This window comes from Phaseolus vulgaris, chromosome 6, assembly GCF_000499845.2.
Source record: "Phaseolus vulgaris cultivar G19833 chromosome 6, P. vulgaris v2.0, whole genome shotgun sequence".
NCBI classification, from domain to species: domain Eukaryota; kingdom Viridiplantae; phylum Streptophyta; class Magnoliopsida; order Fabales; family Fabaceae; genus Phaseolus; species Phaseolus vulgaris.
In genome coordinates, this window is record NC_023754.2 from 25,380,135 (window position 1) to 25,397,736 (window position 17,602).

The 17,602-nt window shown below is 32.1% G+C and overlaps 3 protein-coding genes across 3 annotated transcripts; all 3 read right to left on the reverse strand.

Moving 5' to 3' along the window:
• Positions 1-490: 490 nt before the first annotated feature.
• On the reverse strand, positions 491-2,266 carry LOC137833553 (glycine-rich cell wall structural protein-like). The gene has a single exon (XM_068641895.1). It carries the CDS (start codon positions 2,264-2,266, stop codon positions 491-493), a length of 1,776 nt encoding a protein of 591 aa, XP_068497996.1.
• A 3,406-nt stretch (positions 2,267-5,672) lies between these two features.
• On the reverse strand, positions 5,673-6,194 carry LOC137833554 (glycine-rich cell wall structural protein 2-like). The gene has a single exon (XM_068641896.1). It carries the CDS (start codon positions 6,192-6,194, stop codon positions 5,673-5,675), a length of 522 nt encoding a protein of 173 aa, XP_068497997.1.
• Positions 6,195-6,819: 625 nt separating this feature from the next.
• On the reverse strand, positions 6,820-9,692 carry LOC137833154 (putative Myb family transcription factor At1g14600). The gene is made up of 6 exons (XM_068641516.1): positions 9,299-9,692; positions 8,957-9,033; positions 8,727-8,763; positions 8,151-8,280; positions 7,530-7,659; positions 6,820-7,371 (listed from the first exon to the last, which is right to left on the reverse strand). The coding sequence occupies exons 1-6, from the start codon at positions 9,585-9,587 to the stop codon at positions 7,132-7,134; spliced, it is 903 nt and encodes a 300-aa protein (XP_068497617.1). The 5' UTR covers positions 9,588-9,692; the 3' UTR covers positions 6,820-7,131.
• Between the last annotated feature and the right edge of the window lie 7,910 nt (positions 9,693-17,602).

The window sequence follows — 17,602 nt, forward strand, 5'->3', positions numbered from 1 at the left end:
TTAAACAATATTTACTATCTTAAATAAAAGTACAATGGACAAAATTAAGAAAATCATTACATGTTTTTTCAGGAAAGCACAAACTTAAGAAAATGGTATGTCATTACATAAGGGTCTCTTCTACTTATTGGAACTTTCTCTCTTCATAAAAGTCCTATTTTACATTAGTATCAAATAACTCCATTAATAAGTGTGATTCAATCTTCTTATCATTATGACATTGAAATTATCTATTTTACTACTTCTTCAAATGCATTGTTTAATTTTTCACTCATTTATATTGTTATTATTTGAGAATTAAATAAATTAAAGGGGTTTGATAACGAATGATATTTAGTCGGATAAGGAATGATATTTGTGATATTTGATGATATAGTGATCAATAGTGTTTTGAATCACCCTGGTTAACATACAATAACAAATAGTTTTGAATAGTCGGTTTAAAACATGAAAATATGAGTCTGGAAGGCATTGATGAAGTTTGGGGTTCCTAAGGATGATCGGTGATCTTTGCTCCGCTGGTTCCCATACCAAAACCAAATCCCATGCCCATGCCAAATCCAATTCCAATGTCATTGTTAACACCATGATCGTTGCTTGAACCTTTGTTATTACTGCCATCCTTACTTCTCTCTCCCATTCCACCCATGCCCATGCCACCTCCAAAGCCACTACCATGACCATACCCTTCATTACCACCTCCACCACCACTTCCCCCTCCGCCTCCTCCTCCTCCTCCTCCTCCTCCTCCTCCTCCTATGCCGCCATTGCTTGTACCTCCACCGTAACCACTACCATAACCATGACCTTGCCCTTCACTGCCCTCTCCACTCCCACCACCACCTCCTCCTCCTCCTCCCATACCACTCACACCACTACCAACACCTGCACCATAGCCACTTCCATAGCCTTGGCCTCCATTCCCACCACCACTACCACCTCCACCTCCTCCTCCACCACCACCACCTTCTCCCATGCCAACTGCTGCTACACCTGCACCTCCACCAAAACCACTACCATGACCTTGTCCTCCATTGCCAACACCACCACCTTCACCACCGCCGCCACCGCCGCCACCTCCGCCTCCTTTACTGCCTACCCCTCCACCTTCACCAAAACCATTACCATGACCTTGTCCTTCGTTACCAACACCATCACCTCCCCCGCCTCCTCCCCCACCTCCTCCTATGCCTCCTATTCCTTGACCTGCACCAAAACCACTACCATGACCTTGCCCTCCATTACCAACCCCTCCCCCTTCACCTCCACCTCCACCTGCACCTCCACCACCACCACTACCTCCTCCTGTGGCTCCCACTCCTCCACCTGCACCATAACCACTGCCATGACCTTGTCCTTCATTGCCAGCTCCCCCACCTTCACCTCCACCTCCACCTCCACCTCCTCCTATGCCGCCCATTGCTCCACCTACACCAAAACCATTGCCATAACCTTGCCCTTCGTTGCCAGCTCCTCCACCTTCACCTCCACCTCCCCCACCTCCACCTCCACCTCCCATGTTTCCCATTCCTCCCCCTTCACCAAAACCACTACCGTGACCTTGCCCTTGGTTTCCAACTCCTTCACCTTCCCCTCCACCACCACCACCACCACCACCTCGTCCTCCTCCTCCTATGCCACTTACTCCTTCACCTGCACCAAAACCACTACCGTAACCTTGCGCTCCTCTAGAGCCACTTCCACCTCCTCCTCCTCCTCCTCCCCCACCCCCTTGTCCTCCATTAACCCCACCTACACCAAAGCCAGCACCAAACCCTCTACCTTGACCTATTCCTCCTATACCATTACTTGAGCCACCGCCTCCGCCGCCACCACCACCGCCTCCACCTCCTCCTCCATCATGCCCAACGCTCACCCCAGCACCAAATCCACTACCATGACCATACCCCACACCGTTTTCACCAAAACCTCCACCCTCTCCTCCACCACCACCTCCACCGTTTCCTTCACTTTCACCATACCCCTCACCTTGTCCATAACCCCTGCCAACTCCTCCACTGGGAATATGAACTTCTGCATTATCTTCATCGTTCTGAGATTCGCTACCACTTTTTCCAAAGAAACTGCCACAACCCCTCCAACTTGTATACGAGCAATAATTATCACCACCAGCCTTCCATCGATTAGGATCAGCATGATTTCTACCATCAACATACATCCCATGACCAACACCACTCATCGAAGCACAAAATGTGCCCCACACAACTAGAACCAAGTACAAAAACTTAGCAGTAGCACCACTCATTTCTTTTTACGTATATAAGCAGAGCTGACTAAACAACTTACTTGCTTGACGTTATTGGTTATGATGTCCCCTTTATATAGGAAACACATCTATTAAAATAAACATCAATGGGCAAGAAAATTGAACATCCAAGTCAAGAAAGGTCCAGTAATTTTCTTGCTTGGTCAACCATGGCCGCCTGAAAATATGACACAAGTTTAGACCAATCATAAATTTATGTCTATCTAATAATAATCCAAGACCTTCTTCCCATGATTGTTGGTGATGTTTCTTTTTAATATAAAGTATACAAAGCTCCAGTTAGACAGCATTATACTGTAGCCAATAATTATATATAGTGGAGTTGGTGACAGTATCATCTCCTAATATATCAGAAGAAACAAAGATATTCAAGTTTGATTATACGCCATCCATGACTTATCATTTCGATTCAAAAACTGCTTCTGAATCTAATATTAATCAGTGCTCACTTGTCTTTAATTAATTGACAAAATAATTGGAGGCACATTAATCACCACCTATCACATGAGCAAAAAAATGCAAGAACTGCAATGTGGGTACCATGTGACTAATTAAAAATATTGAGTTTTGGTTACTGACATTTGTTCATTTCGATACAGACTATGTTTGCTTTAGTAGTGGCTTACTAAACACTGAAGTCTACGCCCAGCAAAATACAAGCAAATCCCCACTTGCAGCAATCCTAAAATTTCTTCATGGAACAAGTTGGAAGACAGCTTGATGTTTTAGTGACCAACTTAACTACTATCAATAAATATATAGGTTAACAAATTGCTCTGCATATTGTGATTCTTAATTTAATCAGTGTAAGTTTAATAAAACATTTTATGGTCTAAATATCGTGAATTTTCAAATTTTATTATTCAATATTTTTTTGTGAATTTTACCATTACATTTTTTTAATTTTCCCACATTTTATTTATCCTTTTTACACAAATTTTAAAACAAATTAAGAGATTAATTTTGTCGTTAATTTTTATAAAACAACGTGGTTGATCTGTTTCCTTGAAATAAATAAAAAATAAAAAACTAATAATACATTGTGACCTCTCAGAAATTTAGCAGAGTGTGTAAAATGCGAAATTAAATCTTTTATGAAAAAGAATAAAGTTTCTTTATATTGTGAGTTTTATGTATGTTAACGTTGTTAACTTGCAGGTTTTCTGGTTGACTAATTGAAATACAAGGGAGTATGGACGAAAAAGTGAATTACTTTTTTCTAATAAAAAGATTCAATCATTGTGAAGTGCAAGAATGAAACAGACTTCATTGCTTCCTTTTTGGGTATAAAATAGATGGGTTTGTAATATGGAGTTAGATCTTATGTGTGTCATGATAATTGGTTGTTGGAGCATAATCTTATTTTCTAAGATCTGCTGCTTCTAATATCTGTCACTTTATACGTAAGAAAAAAAACTAGGAAAGCACTATATGCAATGAAGCACGTTCCTATTTATCAAATTATGAACAGTGTACAACTTTTCATCTGACACAAATTTTTTACATATCATCGAGAGGCCCAAAATCTTCTGAAGATCTTACTTGTTAGCTAGAGATTTTTATTCCTTTGTAAGTCTTGTCATTTTCGGACAAAGTAAATCTTAATCAGTTTATTAAGACTTTTGGTATTTGGTTAAAGCTCAACCACTTCTATAATTGCATGAATATAATTTCTCAAGGTGGGATACAGTCTCTGCTACAACATAATTGATTAAAGTTGTTGATCCAATCATAACATGTATTTTCAGACCAAGTTCGATTAATCATTTGCTTACATTCTTAGAAAATATTCAACCCATTTTCTTAGGCAACATAAATATGATTCTTTGTTCTCTTTAAAAGAAGTGTCTTCAATATTCTATAAATTGGCAAATGTTTCATTGTAAAAATTAGATTATTGAATACTTGTACTAATCTATACAGTATACTTATTTTAATCATCTGCTAAATATATTAGACTACAAAATTTACTTAAGGTCAACCCATATATATATCTATATATATATATATATATATATAAATTATTGTTCAGATCTATTCAATTTTATCCTGTCTTAATTCAATTACATTCATGAAGCTGTTATCTTGTACACAGACATTTTGGTTTTGGGATGATATGTGAATTCGCCACTTAGAATTTTTACATATACGTTCAGATAGTGAAATTGAAATTATATATATTTTATATGATTGAAGAAATTTCTTCGTAAATATTTCTAAGAATAAAATTGTTCTTACATAAAGTGAACTTTCCTTACTTCAGTGTCATATCTTTGATTTTTAATCATTTGTTTGGTTGTTTTTTCAACATACGATTATCACGTAATAATTGTCTAATGATATTTTTAATTAATTTTTATGATAAAGGATGATCGGGATGCTGATTAATCGGTGTATACGAGTGTTCCGTTTCGATAGTATAAAAATGAAATTAGTTTTTATAAACTAAATGGTAAAATTTATTTTTTATTAATTCTTTAAAATTATATTTTTATCTTACATAAATTAATTTGACTTATGATTTTTTAAAAGTTCTTCTAAAAATGTTTATGAAAATTATTCATTCAAAATCATATCCTTAATTTTATTTTCGTTTTAGCTTCAACTTGTTTCCAATATACCAGTGGGTGGATATGATGGTATGGTGCATCAAGATCCAAAAATGTTATTTTCACGAGAAAAACAAAGAGGTTAATCAAATTAGGTATTGTATGTTGATAGTAGTTGTAGGTGAATTGTGAAAATAAAGAAATAAAAAGATTTTCAAGAATGGACGTGTAGACTACATTGAAATTTTTACAATGGTGTAATTGTAGGTTTGGTTATGAGTTACTTCGAATGTACATTTAGCATGTTTCTCTTATTCTAATTGATTTTTGAAAACTTTGATATGGATGAAAACGGTCAAAAAAGAAAATGGTAGAGGAGCTAGGTTGGGTGACCAGGGTTTCTTAATGTAAGAGGTGATGTTTTTTTTTTTAATACGAGGTAGACGCCGTAATTTTTATGTTACGAAATCTTTTGCAAAAAGACGTTAAAGCAAAGTTTTAAGTTGAATGATGTCTTTGTTTTTTTTATAAAGGTTAAAGTATTTCTAAAATATCTCAATTATTTTGTTTTTAATAAAGAGAAAATAAACATCTGCATATTATTTTTTATTTTTAATATTTACAAAAAAAATTATTTAAATTTTTACATTTAATATCATTAAATATATTAATAATAAGTTGACTAAATTATTTATAATTAAAAAAATATTAATTGGATATGTTTATGTTTAATCTCTTATCCATATCAATTTTAACCATTTATAAAAATCAAAACTGATATTATTCTATTTTTTTGAACTTGGAACTTGAAAAACAATAACAAAATACGGAAATTTTTAAGATATAGTGTTATGGAGCTTATTCATAAATGCTCTACCAATGCCTGCCCCACCCCCACAACCAAATCCTCCATTTCCACCATTATATCCTCCTCCCTTTCCATTATCACCACCACCACCACCCCCAAATCCTCCGTTTCCAGTACCACCACTACCACTTCCGCCTCCATATCCTCCGTTCCCACCACCAAAACCTCCATTTCCACCTCCTCCACCTCCGCCTCCGCCTCCAAATCCTCCATTTCCACCCCCTCCACCTCCGCCTCCAAATCCTCCACTTCCACCTCCTCCACCTCCGCCTCCAAATCCTCCACTTCCACCCCCGTATCCACCCCCTATCCCACCCCCATAACCACCATTCCCTCCACCGCCACCAATGACGTCGGCGGAGCCACCACCACCCCCATAAGCATCGAAATGGTGAAAAAGTGGCTTATCCTCACGAAACCCCCCAAGCTTTCTGGCCTGGCAGCGGATAATTGCTAAAAGAAAAGCAAGCAAAAGCAATTTGGAAAACATGACTACTGTCTATAAAGGCAATATATGCTTTATGAGATAAGAAGGGAATGTCCCCCCCCAACATACATATAATACATAAATCTTCCACTACTCTCACACAACAAAATTCTGCCGCTCTACGTTTAAACTTTGCAGTTGCCCCACGCATTCCCTGCTCCAACACCTAATCTTTACTTCCAACAATAAACTCATTTTTCTAATATATTTATTTTCTTTCAATACTAACTTTTCTACACAATAGAATTTTGTCTAAACAAAACAAAATCCTTTTTAAAAAGAAAAAGATAAATGTTAAATAATCGCTTTTCTTATTTATAAATAGTAACCTGTAATGCTGATTGAAAAATAAAAATACCATATTTCCGAATAAATAAATATATTTACTATTATATATACCAACTCAGAAAAAATTTAAGGCTTGTTTTCTAAAGTAACTAAAAACCGGCAAAACCATACTTGATAAATCAGATAGCAAAATTTAAAACTTAAACAATTAATAAAACTAAATAGTAACAAATCAAATTAAGACAAGCTGTGCAGTTTCGGATGCACCGCATACTAATAATATTATTCATAACTCTATACTAATCAGTACTATATAGGTTCTTAATAATTAGAACACTTTGTAGTAAATAAGTACTTGTAATCAGAAAATGATCCGAACTGAAGTAGCGTTAATTAGCATTACAATTTCCTCCGACTCCGGCTGCCACCAAGTGTTTTCGAGACATTGATTAAGAAATCAATAAATAAAATAGATAATTTGTTTATGAAAATATTCTAAATTTCTTAATGAATGTCGGAAGAGCACTCGAGAGCAGTATTGTTGTTTTTTTGAAAAGTGATGGCGATGCAGCGTTTGTAGTGTAGTTGTAGGAACGAAATATATGTAAATGAGAAAAAGAAAAGGTAGAATGTTATGATTATGTGCATGATTCTAAGAGAGCGTGAGCTCAAGAGAGACATCATTGGCATCTGGACCAGTGTGGCTGCGATTGAAGAATGAATGTGAATTAACCCTGGAACTCACTGATAAGGACACTGTGCGTTCACCCTCTCTCTCTCCTCCTCCTCCTCCTCCTATGGCACTAGTACTTCTGTCTTGGAATCTTTCATGCTCTCTTTCGTATCCGGTGGCACCCCCTAGTGACACCTTTTCAGGAGCCATTTTATCCTCCTAAAAAACAAAAGGGAATAAACTGTTCATTCAGCATTGTATAATAATAATTATCCTATAACTTGTTTCAATTCAATTAGTACTGTGCATGTATAATTATGTGTGTGGGGGCATGCTCAAAATCAACGAGACACTAATGAGAAGAAGGAGTTACTTACTTCAACAGTCTGGTCACTGAGAAGACCCTCGAAGATGATGTAGGAGTGCATCGTCTCTTCATTGCCGTTACAACCTATAATCGATTTACCCCCTTGCTTTCCACTGTAACTCCCTTCCTCGTAATCATTCCTGCCATAACAAAACAAATTATACTCACTTTCTTAAACGTACACTCTATATATATCTCTGTTGTTGGCCTAATTTTTTACAATGTTCACAATTAAATCAAATAAACATTCAAAAACAGAAGTGTTACAAACATACCTTTTAAGTCATTCTAAACATTTCTTTATTAATCCAAAAAATATACTAATGCTTATATATACTGTTTATCAAGTAAATTCATTTTTCACTGGTTTATCTTAAAAATAATACAAAACAAACACACATGATACTGACACACACAGCCTAACATATACGTAAAAGAAAAATATGTGATGCTGATTTTTCTAACCAACTATATTTTTTACTTGTGCCTGATTTCAAAACTCCAACAGTTTTTGCAATTTAAAAAACAACTCTAGAAAAAAAAAAGACAAGTTATAAAATTTAAAAATAATATATAGACAGTGTGAAAAGAGAGGAATGGTAAAAAGGAAAATAAATGGAACGAGAAATACCACTGAGCATGGATTGGAACAAGGTCTTCCGTGCGGCTTCTTTGGTGAGGATTCTGCTGGGCGTACCTTGGGCCCAGAGTTGAGAATGTGGAAGCTGGAAACTCTGGAGCCACATCATTCTTATTTGCACCTATTACAAAAAAATAATAAATTATAATTCATTGTAAAATGTAGTGGGGTTAAGAAAACGTTCTAACACGTATTATTAATTATTAATACATATAATAACAATATAATATAATATAATATAATCCTTTTGAATAGTTCCACTTCAGTAACCGAGCTCATGAAAAAAATGTGTAACAGTAACCAACGTTAAAAGTTAATTGTTTGGGAACAAAATCCTGAAGAATATTTGACGTTACTTTCGTTTTCTTGGTGACGGAAAAAGGGTCCACTGCCCCTGGATGGTTGATATATATTCTTTTCAGTGTTTACAGATCTAATTTCCTCTATTGAACCAAACAAAATGTCTAACGTTGTCTACACCTAGCTATTTCTTCCTTATACATGATGCATACATCTGTGGCATGAGAACTTGCACATAAGTAACTGATGCACAGTACAATTATATACCTTGACTCATCTGCTCGTGCTTCATGCTCCTGTACATCTGTCATCAATACACCAGGATTTTCAAATTTTAAGACTAACAATTAATTATGAAGGAGTTCATTCTTTATCAGGACATTTTTTTTATCTTTCAAAAACAGATAAATTAAATAAAGAAAGAGAAAACAGGAAGTGAAGTGATTACGCCTTTTCCCCCCCATAACTTTATTCGTGGTTGTGGAGAAAAGAGTAACCTGAAGGTGGCTTTTGACATGAGATATGGTAAGCCCCTTTACATTCATGAGCTGTAAAACCAACTTTGGTGTGGCCCCTGTAAATCCAAATCAATACCACTCAAAACAAAAAGGTTCACCAATCAAACATGCCAATTGAAAATTAAGCCTTTTGTTAGTCAAAAATCAAACTTTAACACATATAAATGTAATAGAACATGAGAGTTGCGTAAAGACGCTAATCTTTTTACGAGATAACCGATGTTTGAACCTTGGTTAAGAAAAGTGGTGATCAACCTGATTGTGAGTGGAATGTACGTGAAAACCAGAAATGACATGTATGTAAATGTAAAAAAAGCTTACTGTCTTCTCCTCCAAGTCTTTGAACTGCATGCACGAAGCAGCGATGGAGATCTGGTGTCCAACGAAGCCTGGGCATTTTTGATCGAACATAAGGCCTAACCATAGGAGTTTTGAGGCTTATCTCAGGAAGGTGGTGAGAAGCAAAACGGCGGCGAGGAGGCCTTTGCTGAGGAGGGTTATTATTATGATCAACAAGAGTGGTGATGAGAGAAGAGGAAGAAGAAGACATGGTTGAAGGTGGGGAGCGTTTGAGAGAGCAGAGATCGGTCTCAGCAGCTTGAGGCTTCATTGAATTGTGTTGAGTTTAGGTGAGTTATTGTAGAGGGGAGAGAGGAGAGGAAGAAGGGTGGTGGTCTGTGAAGAAACAAAAGAGAATAAATACTAAGCAAGAGTGTGTGGCAGAAAGGGTTGTCCTTTAGTGCAGCTTTTGTTACCCCTCTTGGAAGGGTCAGTTTAGTCCTAGAGAGGTTCGATGGATAAAAGGAAAACTAGAGACACGGAAACTCAGAAACCAAAAATTGTTCAAAAATGGCTTCATGATTGGGTGAAAATGAAAGGTTAAAAAGTGAAAGGGCCTTGAATCAGAAGAGGTCTTTGTGATATCATTTTCTTTAGACATTCCCTTGGGTCTTTTCCAGACATTCTTTGTCTCTTAAGGAAAAGAATCACCTGCATACTTCTTTATTATTATAAATACAATTCAGGAACTACACCTACCCATGTAAATACTACTGTATTACCACACCTCAAGCCAAAAATATACTTCATTACACCCAAACAAAGGTTCATTTTTATATACTCCACGTCACTATAAAAATTACCGTCTCATCACTTAAATTTAAAATACTTATTACAAATTTACTCATTTTAAACGGTCTAACACTTCATCATTCATGTAATATCTTTATACATTTACATTTTAATTAAATATAATAATAATATCCAACGTGATTCCTCCTATAATTTAAGCGAATCGTTCATAATATATTTGTAACACTCTTTTTCTAGTACTTTATTTTCTAATGCATAACACTAAACACACTCAAATTCTCTTTGTTTTTCATCACATTCCTTATGTTTACCAACTTCTCTTCTTCTTTACTCTATTTTATCTTTTCACACAGATTTCAAAAGTCAAGTATCATTACTCATTTTTTTATTAGTTGAAACTTAAACTAAAAGAATCATTAATGAAATTCATTAAATAAGGAGTAGACAAATTTATGATTTTTTGAATAAAATTCAATGAACTATAAAGAATGTATTTAAAAACTAACGTTAGATCACTTGTTACTAACATTTATGAATATATATTTTTTTCAATGCTATGGGACATAATTAGATTTTTTTCAACTAATTATAATAATGAAGGATTAAGGTGATACACGACAAATAAAAGTTATTTATTTAAGTTAAAATAAAACTATTAGCCGGAAAATAATATACATGGTGGAAATAGCATACTGATAATGAATTCTGAGTTTAAATATATGTGAAAGTGTTGTACCAACTTATAATGAAGGATTAAGGTGATAGATGATAAATAAAAGTAATTTATTTAAGTCAAAATCAAACTTTTAGCCAAAAAATAATATATGTGACAGAAATAGCTGACTGAAAATGAATTGAGTTAAACATATCTGAAAGAGTTGTACTAACATATAATGAAAGATTAAGGTGATAGATGACAAATACAAGTAATTTATTTAAGTCAAAATCAAACTTTAAGCCGAAAAATAATATGTGACGAAAATAACGGACTGATAATGAATTCAAGTTAAAACATACCTGAAAGAGTTGTACTAACTTATAATACGTGACGAAAATAGCGGACTGATAATGAATTCGGGTTAAAACATATCTGAAAGAGTTTTCCTAACTTATAATGAAGGATTAAGGTGATAGATGACAAATAAAAGTAATTTATTTAAGTCAAAATAAATCTTTTAGCCAGAAAATAATATACGTGGCGAAAATAGCAGACTAGTAATGAATTCAAGTTAAAAGTACGTGCCTGAAAGAAAGAAATGTACTAACTTATAAAGACATGTAACATAAGTAATATTGAATGTTTTAGATAAAGCAACAACGTTACAATAGTCATAACTATTATTTAATGAATGAAATTCATTAAATAAGGAGTAGACAATTTTATGATTTTGAATAAAATTCAATGAACTATAAAGAATGTATTTAAAAACTAACGTTAGATCACGTGTTACTAACATTTATGAATGTATTTTTTTTTTCAATGCTATGGGACATAATTACGTTTTTTTTCAATTAATTATAATAATGAAGGATTAAGGTGATAGACGACAAATAAAAATAATTTATTTAAGTTAAAATGAAACTTTTTAGCCAAAAAATAATATATGTGGTGGAAATAGCGGACTGGTAATGAATTCGAGTTAAAAGATATGTGAAAGTGTCGTACTAACTTATAATGGAGGATTAAAGTGATAGATGATGAATAAAAGTAATTTATTTAAGTTAAAATCAAACTTTTAGCCAAAAAATAATATACGTGACGGAAATAGCTGACTGAAAATGAATTCGAGATAAAACATACCTGAAAGAGTTGTATTAACTTATAATGAATGATTAAGGTGATAGATGACAAATAAAAATAATTTATTTAAGTCAAAATGAACTTTTAGCCGTAAAATAATATACGTGACGAAAATAACGGACTGGTAATGAATTCGAGTTAAAACATATCTGAAAGAGTTGTCCTAACTTATAATGAAGGATTAAGGTGATAGATGACAAATAAAAGTAATTTATTTAAGTCAAAGTGAATCTTTTAGTCAGAAAATAATATACGTGGCAAAAATAGCAGACTAGTAATGAATTCGAGTTAAAACGTACGTACCTGAAAGAAATGTAGTAACTTATAAATACATGTGACATAAGTAATATTGAATGTTTTAGATAAATCAACAACGATAGTCGTAACTACCATATCTATATGTCGATAAAGTCCAAATTGTATCATAAAATGTGTCAGAAATTCAAATATAAATTAGAAGTAACACATTGAATGAGTATAAATGAGATAAGTATTATATAAAAAAACGCTCATAAATTTATTCTCTCTATTTTTGGGTTGAAGATGATATCAAGATTTATAATATTTGAATTCACTCATGACTCCCAAGTGATATGGAATAAAGAGTCACTGTGGATAATACCAAAAGCTTATGTGTTGATGTCATCATATTCTTTGGGCTGATAAAATGAGACAAGTGTTGCCACATAGACATGCTTTGCATGACGGAGTTTCCTCCCATTCATACACCTAGTTAAGGAGGAGTTACTCGTCATTGGTGGGCATGCATGGAAATTTCTTCACATGATGCCAAAATGCTTGAACTGAAATCAGGTGTGTTTCTACCTGAGAGTGAGACCTCTCTCTCGTTGTTTTTCTCCACATTGTTTAAACGTAAACACATTTAGGGATAGGTGTTGGATGGGTTGGAATGACACTAAATGAATTGTGAAGGAATGGCATGGAGAAGATGGAGGACCGGATTCAAAGGTTGTCTAGCTGAGATTTCAATGAAATTGTTGAAATCAAGTTTGAATTGAAATCTATATTATATTAGATAAAACAAATGAGTAAAAAAACAATATATAAAAAGAATTCAAAAATATATTATTTTAAAATTTTGAGTTAAGAATGATATTATGATATTTTATATGAATTTATTCATCACTTATTAATGTGGAATCTCCCCTTCTTTCTCAACAATTTAAAATTTTGATAATAGAATTGCATGCATTCGAGTCTAAAATTGTCTTAACTTTAGTACTTCAAAAATCAAAGAACACATTCAACAACACATTACATGAAGATGGTAGAGAAAAGTCACAAATTTTATTATATAAATAAGTGTATAATTCTTCTTATAAATTAATTTTTTTTAGAATGAATTAGATTTAAAATTCCTTAATATGTTGCATTAAAACTTTTTTTAATGTAATTTATTTGATCTTATCACGTTAATATTAGAACACCTTACAAATACAATTCTTCCAATTAAAAAATATGTTAAAGATCTTATATTTATTAAAATAAATTATATTATATTATAATTTTTTATCAGTATTATATAATCACTATAAAAAAATATTTTAACATAAGCTATTTAGTGAAGGTTAATATAATTTTAGGAATTGATTTAATTAACTAAGGTCTTTTTAACCTTCGTTAAGTTACAAAACTTTTGTTAAATTTCAAAGATTTATTTTAAAATCTTAGCAAAATAATGAAGATTTTTTTAAACTTAAATAAATTTAAAAGGCTTTTTCGGAAATTTCAAAAAACACATAACACGTTTCACAGGGACAATTTTGTGGAAAAAATTACAACCAGGATAAATGACTTAATATAGATTTCAACCCTGAATAATAAAAAATAAACTCTATTAAAACTATTTTTGTAACGTATATTATATAAATGAATACAAAAACTCTTCTTACAAATTAATTAATTTTATGAGATTGAAATAAGTTTAAAATTAATTTATTAAATCTCATTAATTAATTTTATGAGATTAAATTAAAAATTTAAAGCTAATCTTAATAATTATTAAATCTCATTAATGATTATTACTTGATTCAGAAATGGAAGATTAAAGCAAAGTTTTGTGATGAAATATATATACCTACCTTATTTTAACGTACGATATACATTTAAAAATATAGGTAAATATTGAATATAATGTTATAAATTAACGAATGTTTTATTCATATAAAATTTGAAAATTTCACGATTCTCAATAGCTGATTTGTCAAATCCATGTCACAGGCAAAGTGTAATCATCTAGTATTTAAATAACTAAATCTCAAACTATATTTAAATAATTATTTTATTAAGAAAATTTTCAAACTATTTTCTCTAAAATAAATAGGTGTACCCTTATAAATCTTTGCGAAGTTTCACTAACATATACCTAGTTCTACTCGTTTGTTCACGTGTGTGCCCCGTGTTTATTATTAAAACAAACAACTACAAATTTAGATATAATATATATATATATATATAAAATCAATATTAAAAGTTAATTTTTAAAATATAATTAAAAGTTAATTGGTGATCATATTATTACTTAATAATATATGTTACTTATCAAATAATTACAATAATTTTGGTGATCATATTATTTACTAAGCAGGTATAAAAAAGTATTCACGTAGCATACGGTAGGAAAGCTATGAGAAAACATTATTATTACAAGAATATTTATTTATAACTATACGTTAAATTACAAGTATAGGTTTACTGAGTTAAATATCTCATTGTGAAAAAAATAAACATCACATTATGTTAAAAACTAAAAATCTCACACTGTATTACAAGAAAATTATAAGCTCAACTTTAAAAATAAAAAATAATTAAATGTTATGTTAATTAAATTAAATATTATTTCAGAAAATAAAAAATTATTGGTAATTGAAGTTGATATTTAATGATCTTTCATATAAAATATTTGATGCAGTAGTTGTTATTTACCACTGACCTGTTTGTGACTTTGGCACAGTGTTTGGGATAGAATTACTTTTAGAAACAATCAGAGTTTTATTGAATAACTAAAGCTGCAAAAGAATGATAATGAATTATGACTCTTTTCATACAGTAACGACAAAGTCGTGGGTGGGGGTAGAAGAATTTTGTTCATCTTAGGAACCACACATGCAAACAACTTCAGCTTCTCCATTACTACCTTATAGACCATACTTGCAATACTCAAAGGACAACAACTTTCACCCTATTGCACCAATTATTTAACCACAAACTTTTCTTTTCACCTTTCAATTTTTATGAGTCTTTATCTTGTGCATTTCATCAAATATATCTTTAACCCCTTCAAGTAAAATTTAATTTAATTTTAAAAATCTTCTAATTAAAAATTAATTTTAAATATTTTAATTGTTATAATAATTTAAATTTTTGTGTCAAGATTATCTATAGAGAAAATTTGTTCTATGCTATTGAACTTGTCTTACCCTTTCATAAAATAAAATAAAATACATTAAAATGATAAAATAACTGAAAAAATAACATTACCATATGATATATTATACGGTACACAAACAAACTTAAATGATATCATAACATTTGATAAATCATATTAAGTTTATATTTTAACTTTATTTCAAAATGTAGTTTCATAAATCATTACAGGTTCTGTAACCCTGGCGTTATTTTCTTTGAACTTTAAATTGTATATTTTATTTGCACAAATATTGTTTCACTTTTTTACATATAACTTAAAATAATTATTATAAAATTGATTCCTGAACCTAAAAAAAGGGTAGTACACGCAGTTCATTGTTAATTAAGTTTTTATTTTTTTAAAATTAATTTATCCGTAATCACTCACAGATTAATCTATTGATAAAATTATCCGCAAACGAAAAAAATATGACAACAATTGTTACACTACAGTTTCTAACGATTTTTTTTCCATTAATAATAGCCCATTACTAAGAACTTTTTACAGTACGCAAAAACTTTTACTCAAACTTTCCTTGTAGTGGTTTCTTGGCAATAATGATAGAGAGCAGGCTGAAGAAGTCAGAAATGAAAAATTTCAGAAGATGTATCACGTGTGGTTCAACAAATAAATTAATAAAAGTTGTAGATTTTTATTCCTTTGTGAAACTACAAAAGTAAATAAATGGAGTCAAAATATTAAGATAATTGATTATGTATTTTAACATAATCTATTCTTTTTTTTCTCACAACAAAATTTACTTAAAAAATGTTTATATATTTGATTATATAAACATATGTAATGTTTGTATAATATATATATATATATATATATTATTTTTTATTTTTTATTACTATTTTTTATTTTATTTAAAGTTTCCTATATATTTATATTTAATCTATTTATCTTAATCTAAGTATTTTTATTTTTTTATTTTTTATATTGTTAGAGATGTCACATCCAATAAAGATAAGGACATAGTATATAAATGAGTACAAATTTTATATTATAAACAGATAAAGTTAACTTAGGCTTAAAGTGTAATTATTTAAAGTTTATTTTAGCGAGTGTTTGTTGGATTTATCATATCACCCGTTATCGGACTAGACATAATATATATAGTCTTACAAGTTGAAATGTGTTAACGTGAGAGGAGTGTGTTGGAGATCCCACATCAACTTGAGATAATGACATTTCATAGTATATAAGTAGTTGCAAAACTTATCTTCTAAGTCGATTTTATAAGGTTGAGATAAGTTTAAAATTTCCTTCTTAACATATATATCAACAACTATTTCATGTCTCTCTATTTGTTTCCCTCAACCAAAAAGAGAATTAATGTTCAATCTCTTTATGTAATTAATTTAATTGGTTGCAGTAAGAGTCTCAAATTGCAAGTTTTTAAAGTTAAAATAACTTCTTGCCATGTTTATCGAATTGGTGAGAGTGGTGTCTATGTTTTTATGAATTTTTATGAGTGAACCTATATTAAATAGTAAAAGTAAGAAAAATATCTAAATTGTTAAATCTAATTCATAATTATCTAAATTTATATTATTTTTAACTCTATTAAAGTGGGTTTATCTTAAATCTAAATCCATATTTTTGAATTTTAAGTCAAATCCATTTAATTGGATTTAGATTAGATATGGATTGAATATATTTTTGAATTATCCAAAATAAATTTTGGGTTGGTCCTAGTCATGGTTGAGCCAGTCAACCGGGACCCATGTCAAGCTAAATCAATCCTAGCCCAAGTCTAGCCGATTTGATTTGAGCCTAGGTTGAGCCACGTAATCTTGGGCTAAGGTTGAGCCACGTTGACACGGACCACAATCAAGCCACGTAAGCCCAAACCAAGGTTGATATCATTTGACTTGGACCTAGGTCGAGCTTAGTCCCTCAGGCCTATGTCAAGTCAATCCAGACCCAAGTCAAACCGAGTCCGTCTGGCCATGTTGAGTCAAGTCAGTCTGAGCCCAGGTTGAGCTAAGTTGGCCTAGTCAAACCAGGCCTGGGTCTACTCGAGTTTGCCTAATACCGGGTTGATCTGAGTCCACCTAGTACCCAATCAGCCCAAGTCGGTTCATGCGCAGGTAAAGTCGAGTCGGCTCGGGTCTATGCCGAACAAAGTGGGCTCGAGCCTAAGTCGAGTCGAATGGGGTCGGGCCCATGTCAAACTGAGTTTGCCTTATCACATGTCGAGTTGATTCGTTCCAGGCTTCGATCGAGCCGAGTTAGTCCAAGCCCATGTTGAGCTTAATCGACCCTAGCCAATGTCGAGTCGATTCGGCCTAGGTCC